The sequence below is a fragment of the Setaria viridis genome, chromosome 3 (genome assembly GCF_005286985.2).
Source record: "Setaria viridis chromosome 3, Setaria_viridis_v4.0, whole genome shotgun sequence".
In the NCBI taxonomy this organism is placed as follows: domain Eukaryota; kingdom Viridiplantae; phylum Streptophyta; class Magnoliopsida; order Poales; family Poaceae; genus Setaria; species Setaria viridis.
This window is the reverse complement of record NC_048265.2, coordinates 5375466-5382859: the sequence shown is the minus strand read 5'-3', so window position 1 is coordinate 5382859 and position 7394 is coordinate 5375466. Positions and strand designations below refer to the sequence as shown.

Below are 7394 nucleotides of genomic sequence, written 5' to 3'. Positions count from 1 at the left end.
CATGTCGTGGACAGGGAGCCTCCATACGTCGCGTGTGCGCGACTGCGCTTGTAGCATCGCCTGCTGCTTTGCACTGCAGCCCTGCCGCGCGCCAGACCGCGTCGCGCCATGTCGTGGCGTCGTGGGCGCGGTCACTATGGGCCATACATCCCCAGGCCCACGAGGAGCCCTATACAGACTCACACAAAGCATGTACTCGGTCACGTATCAGGACATGAACACTACTACACAGGGAACATAGACTATATGGACTCCGGAAGAACTAGTCGGAAGGCAGTAGGACTACTCTGCTGAGTTAGAGTAGGACTCTCTAGTCACATCCGACTAGTACTCTTATACAAAAGACTACCCTGTAATCTTGCTCCCCCGATATATAAGGGCAGGCAAGGACACCCTCAAAATGGATTCAATCGAATACAAGCATACAACACATAGGACATAGGGTATTACGCGATCTAGCAGCCCGAACCTATCTAAATTGTGTTCCTGCGTCACCATCGACTACTTGATTTCGGCGACACCTACCAACCAAAACACTATCTTGGGTACTCCCTTGATAGATTGCCGGGTTAAAACACCGACAGCTGGCGCACCAGGTAGGAGAAGTCGCCAAAATTCTCCGCGTGAGATCGATGGCTCTAGTCATCATCAAGCTTGCGTTTGCGTTCGAAGTGGGCGCAACTTTCATCTTCGGCTCCTGGTTCTGCATCGCTGATGGTGCTGGAGGTTTCCGACGCTGCATCATCGAAGAACAGGGGAAGAAGCATCCCGGCGGAAACTTTCATCTACATGAGGTAGAGGATTCCATTGGGAAATTTAAATTTTTTGATCTGAACAACACCGAGTTTGACTACAACTCGGACTCATCCACAACGCGGACTAGTCCGCACGAGCTGGCAATTCAGCCATCGTACGGACCGGATACAACTCCAAGCCGACTCCCGTTTGGACTCCGAAACACAGTCACGGGTCATCAAAAAGCTCTATTCAAAGTCCAATCTGGACTGCAGTCAATTGAGGACCACGACTACGACTCGGACCCTCTTGAAGAACTCCCCTTATCAGGTCCGCAACTGGGCCTAGAAATCACATCAATACCGCGAGGCAGATTCGTCTACTGGCTAGGCATGAAGCCATCCTTCCTTGCCTAGGACAACGAGTCACACCTCGTCGCACACTTGGACATCCTCCCGTACTAAGAGGGTACTCCAGAAGAGCCAGAGTAGCTCGTTGTTCCATGATTCTCATCCAATTAATGTGCTACTGCTAAGTGCACACAGAAGACGCACATGCAAGCATTAAGCTCCTAGCTAACCGATGAGCTCACGAGCTACGATTACTTCAACTTCATAAGGGCGCTCGGCGACCAGCCGACATCTACTCCGACTACTCTTCTTAAACTACTCCGACGGACATCAACCTCGACTACATCAACATCCGACTGCATCGACTCATCGGCCACTACGTCGACTACTCGTCAGCGACTACTTCGATTACTCTTCTCGACTACTTTGACATGCGACTCACCGACGACTACTCCGACTATGTCGTGATGCTCGCCGACGACTACTCCGACTACGCCGTGACGCTCGCCGACGACTACTCCGACTCCTCGTCTCGACTAGAAAATTAGTCGGGGCAAACCTCACACCGTCGACGACTAGTCGGAATCGACTCTGACTAGTTGGCTTCACAACAACCGTCGCGGTTTCATTGACGACCGCCGCGGCTTCGTCGACAATCATCCATGAATCAAGCTAATTCACTTTTCTAATTATTTTTCGGCTTGTCTTCCGCATGCGGGACAACACGCCGACTAATTATTTGTGCACGCCTCTCAACGGGAATTACCCTACAGAGCTACACTTTGCCAACTCTTGCGCACAACACGCGCTCTACTCGCCGGAGGGCAGCAAACTCTTTCGCGCAATCGCGGTCTCTTTTTTTCGCAATGCCAACTACTTTTGTCTTCTGTTAGACATTGATAATCTCCTTGAGTAGAATACGCTTTAATTCGTGAAACCCGCAGGTGCACATGTTATGCCTAAGTGCCAGCATACATACACGAGACAAAGATCTCAGCTGTGCAAATGGTAGTGCTCGTACGCGTATACGAGACAAAGATCTCACACACGCAGTGGCTGCAGCTAAACGGGGACTGAGAGTATAAACGTAACAGGCTAACTACTTAGGAGAGATATGGCCAAAATAAGAGCATGACACACAATATTTTTACTGATCACTGAATAAATTTCAGTAAGTTCAATATTCTACAAATATGTTACATAATGTATGCATCTTTTCTTTCAGATCAAACTTCAGTGACGACGCTCCAAGACGCTAAGTGTACCTCCAAAGGCACAGACTAGTTCCTAGACTTGGGGGCTAAGCGCCAATCAGTACTCGGACCTACTTCCGGTGGCTTCGCTAGTTCCCAAACTCGGGGGCTAAGCGCCAATTACTATTCGGGATATCTCCAATGGCTCAGCTAGCTTCCAAGCTTGGGAGCTAAGCGCCAATAACTACTCGACGTGGCTCCTACGGCTCACCTAGTGTATAAGCTTGGGGGCTGGACGTCGCAAGACTACTCGGATGATGACTTGAGTGAAAATTCAAGATCCTTAAGTTGATTATTCAATCAATTCAAGGCTTAGGGGCTGATAAGCTACACCCAAGATTTTTTCAAGCCGAAAGAAGAAGATTCAAGATTTTGACCCTCAGCTTGATTCTACGATTCAATCTAAGGCTCGGAGGCTACTCCATATGGAGTGCGATTGTCGCTGCACTACCATATAAAGATTCAAAGAAAGACTACTCAAAGCAACGTCAGATGATGCTGAGAGTACCTTCCAGCCGCATGACAGTACTCGGGTACTCGAAGTCTAGCCACAATAGAAGTACTCAGCGAGCACCAAAGACTAGTCGAGCAAGGTCTGCTGAGTACTTGGAACTGCTTCATTTAACTACAAAATACTCGGGGGCTTGTCGGTCATACATCCCCAGGCCCACGAGGAACCCTGTACGGACTTACACAAAGGACGTACTTGGTCACATATCTGGACATGAAGACTACTACATAGGGAACGTAGACTACATGGACTCCTGAAGAACTAGTCAGAAGACAGTAGGACTACTCTGCCGAGTTAGAGTAGGACTCGCTAGTCGCGTCCGACTAGTACTCTTGTACAAAAGACTACCCTGTAATCTTGCTCCCCCGATATATAAGGGCGGGCAAGGACCCCCTTGAAATGGTTTCAATCGAATACAATCCTACAACATACAGGACATAGGGTATTATGCGATCTAGCGGTTCGAACCTGTCTAAATCGTGTTCCTACATCACCATCGATTCCTTGATTTTGGCGACACCCACCACCAAAACACTATCTCAGATACTCCTTTGATAGGTTGCCGGGTTAAAACACCGACAGTCACCGCGCGCCCGCCGCCGCAGCCAATCAACGTGCGCTGCATGCGCCAACACGCGCGTGGCGCACGGGTTCCGGTGTACCTGTGCGGCCACGTGTGCACGTGGTAGTGCCACGTAGGATAGGGTGGCCACGTGGAGCCACGTGGCACTGACGTGGCATGGGCCAGGCCCACTCGTGGGGTCCACTTATTGACAATAGGGCCCGCTAACCAGCGGCCCCAGTTGACCGCTAACTGGTCAACGTTAACCAAGTCAACGCTGACATCAGTTGACATGGGGCACACTCCCGTGGTACCACGTGGTGCAACCAGGAGCTGACACGTGTCACCTTAATTTAATATTTTTTGAAATTAATTAATAATCAAATAAATTATTTAATCTTTAAAAATTCATAACTAATTCATTTGAACTCCGAAAAATATGAAACTGGTTACATTAAATCCGTAAAATCGAGCTCGTGTGTTTGTAGCTAGTTTGATGTTATTTGTACCTTCTAAATTTGGCTTTCTTGGTTTTTGCCTAGGTGTAATGCAGATTAATTCCCTGCAGATGTTCTCAGTAATATGGCCGATGTATCTTTGTGAATACTCTGTGCTAAATAATGTATGACAGAACAGTAATAAAGCGCCGTTCTGAATTAGGAGCCGAAAGTTTGATTTTGTGTCATATACTTATGTTTAGAGAAGACTCTACCATAAAGTTACAGTAACGGGTGCAAGCTGAATCAGAATTCAGAAATGAGTAGAGCTCCATCGCTTGACAAAATCCCTGAATCAATAGACTAGCATAAATCGCCATCATTTACGACCACTCGGTGATGTAAAACAGCACACCTTCATTCTTGCCGCAAGTGATTGACAAGGCTGGACACACACCAACACATTTCTTCCAAAAAAATGACGAGTGAGGCAGTACTATTCATGCCAACCTTTGTCGGCCCGTTGCGGCTGCCCTTACTCGACGGCTTTCGACGCCTTGCCGGTCGCAAACAACAAGCCATGTCACGTCACCCTGTCACGTCGGGATGTGACTGAGCTGCCACCGCCTGCGGCACTAATCATGCTCGCCTCATCGTCCCGCCGGGGTTGTTGGGCACCCGGAGTTGCCGAATACTATAAATTAGCCAGCCAGCAAGCCCAGTCAGCTGGCTACACTGCCGAGTGTTAGCTTCCGGCCACGGCTGCCTCCGATCCTATCCTCTCCAAATCTCCGACCGCAACCGCGCGCGCCGCCATGGAGGAGGCCGCCCCGCCGCAGGCGCCCCGCGTGAAGCTCGGCGCCCAGGGGCTGGACGTGTCGAAGCTGGGGTTCGGGTGCATGGGGCTCACGGGCTCCTACAACGCGCCGCTCGGGGACGAGGCCGTCGCCGCCGCCGTCGAGCACGCCTTCCGCCGCGGGGTCACCTTCTTCGACACCTCCGACGCCTACGGGCCCCACACCAACGAGACTCTCCTCGGGAGGGCGCTGCAGCGGCTGCCGCGGGGGCAGGTGCAGGTGGCCACCAAGTTCGGCGTCGGGCAGGGCGGCGCGGGCAGCGGCTTGACCGTCTGCGGCACGCCGGAGTACGCGCGCGCCTGCTGCGAGGCCAGCCTGCGCCGCCTCGGCGTCAGCTACATCGACCTCTACTACCAGCACCGCATCGACACCACCGTCCCCATCGAGGACACGGTCGGCCTCTGCACCTTACCTGCCGCAATTCTTCTTGCCTCTCGCCGTCTTGTTCCCAATTGCTGTTGTTGCTGCTCATGAGGATTCCCGTGCCCAAATCGCTGCAGATTGGTGAGCTCAAGAAGCTGGTGGAGGAGGGGAAGGTCAAGTACATCGGGTTGTCGGAGGCGAGCCCGGACACGATCCGGCGCGCGCACGCCGTGCATCCCATCACCGCGGTGCAGATGGAGTGGTCGCTCTGGTCCCGCGACATCGAGCCCGAGATCGTGCCGCTCTGCAGGTGAGCTCTGCTCCGCATCACAAATTCTGCTTGTTCCACCCCATGGTGGCCCTGATTAACACCAACTCCGTTCCACTTTGCTCTGTGGACTCCAGGGAGTTGGGGATTGGAATTGTTCCTTACAGTCCAATTGGCCGGGGATTCTTTGGCGGAAGGGGAGTGACACAACAAGTGTCCTCTGAATCTAGTCTGGTACAAACACAACTTTCCACGGAATTATTATCCTCTATCAATCTGCATAAGGCCATCTGGCATTTTGTCTTCCAGTTTACTAAGGAATTTAAGTTTGGTTTCATCAGCAAAGCCATCCAAGGTTTACAGCAGATAATTTGGAGAAGAACAAGCAGATTTATCTGAAAATGGAAGACCTGGCCAAGAAGCACCAGTGCAGCCCAGCTCAGCTAGCTCTAGCTTGGGTTCTGCATCAAGGGGATGATGTGGTTCCTATACCAGGTTTGACCATATAATCTTGTTCCTCGTATCACTGATGGCACACAATGTTAACCGATGATATTCTTAATGCTCCCAAGACAAAGAAAAGAACATATCAGTGTTAAAAAGCCTGTGTATACTTTCTGAGAAAAGTGAAATGTGCAATATGATTCATAAGTTACAGATAATGAGAACAAATAACTTAGTAAAATGTGAGCGTGATCCCTTTTCAATTTCGATGTGATCTGCTTCCCTGTTTTAACAAACTTATTTGTCGATCGTTCTGTGCTCGTTATTTACTTCCGAGTCTGAAGCAAGTCATCAGTAGACAGATTGTTCTTTGTATGGCCAAATAATCCTGCATTTGGTTGCTGAAGATGTGCTCTTCAATTTCTCAGGGACAACCAAAATCAAGAACCTAGATGCCAACATTGACTCCCTGAAGGTGAAGCTAACAGATGAGGATATGAAAGAAATCACCAGCCAGATACGCGCAGACGATGTGGCTGGTGGAAGGCAATACAATTCCTATGCACATACCGCATGGAAGTATGCAGACACACCAAAGAAGTAAAGCTCTGGATTCTGGAAACGTTCCAGCCGCAACAAGCTTATGCATGCAACAATTGAACTGTTCTCCCTGCATATGTGCTAAAATCTTTTCGCCTACGCCGATGTTTCTTGTGAATACATCGTGGCAAATAATTTGGACGGGCAAGAATAACTTAATAAGTGCTATTTATCGGTGATTATGAGCAGAAGAGAAGACTCCCGAGTGTGGAGCTAGCTCCATTGCTCCTGTATAGTCGCAGCGATTTTCAGAACTCTGAACCTAACAACAGGAGAGGTGCAGGAAAATGAGCATGCTCGCTCCGAAACTCAAAAAAAAAAAAAGGAAAAAAAAGAAGTGCTCCGCGTGAAGTATATGTATGCTCACTCACTAATAAGGGATACGACACTCAGAACACAATGGGGGGAACCAAAACACAACCTCTGAGCCCATGTTGTTCAGGTATGTGCAATTTGTTTAGTAACTCCATTTCTGAAAGAAAAAAGAAGGAAAAGAACGCACATGTAGTAGGAATTACGTGTTCTATTAACAAAGCAGAAAAGGTACGCAAATTGTTCCGGTAACTCGTGAATGCCAAAGCATTGAGTTCCAGAAAAATGAAAGATGTAGATTCTATCACCCAAAATGTTTGGTAACTCAAGAGGCATAGATAAAAGTAGGGATGGCAACATGACGGGTCTGGGTCGAGTGCAACATCTGCACCCCGCCCCTGAAACCAGACACAAAAACCCGCCCCGGCCCCGAACCGCAGGTTGGGTGAAAATCCTCTCCCACCCCCAAACTTGCCGGGTCCCCGAAACCCGACAATGCATCATCTCATAATCTCAACTGCTAGTAAAGATGCAGCATCACATGTTCATGCCTATAACAAAGTGCGGTGATGAAATACTCCTAAAAAATAAGAGCAGATGTAGTAGTATAGTAGACTAGCGAGTGCAGCACTTGCTTCAGCTTGGCATTTCAATCGACAGCTTCACCAATTTGAGGAGCTTGGAATTGGTGCTTAACTTTTA

At 49.4% G+C, this 7394-nt stretch overlaps 1 protein-coding gene across 1 annotated transcript; it reads left to right on the top strand.

The window, feature by feature from the left end:
* Positions 1 to 4561: 4561 nt before the first annotated feature.
* On the top strand, positions 4562 to 6562 carry LOC117847500 (probable aldo-keto reductase 1). The gene is made up of 5 exons (XM_034728714.2): positions 4562 to 5098; positions 5206 to 5378; positions 5474 to 5570; positions 5678 to 5831; positions 6209 to 6562. The coding sequence occupies exons 1-5, from the start codon at positions 4664 to 4666 to the stop codon at positions 6382 to 6384; spliced, it is 1035 nt and encodes a 344-aa protein (XP_034584605.1). The 5' UTR covers positions 4562 to 4663; the 3' UTR covers positions 6385 to 6562.
* The last annotated feature ends 832 nt before the right edge of the window (positions 6563 to 7394 follow it).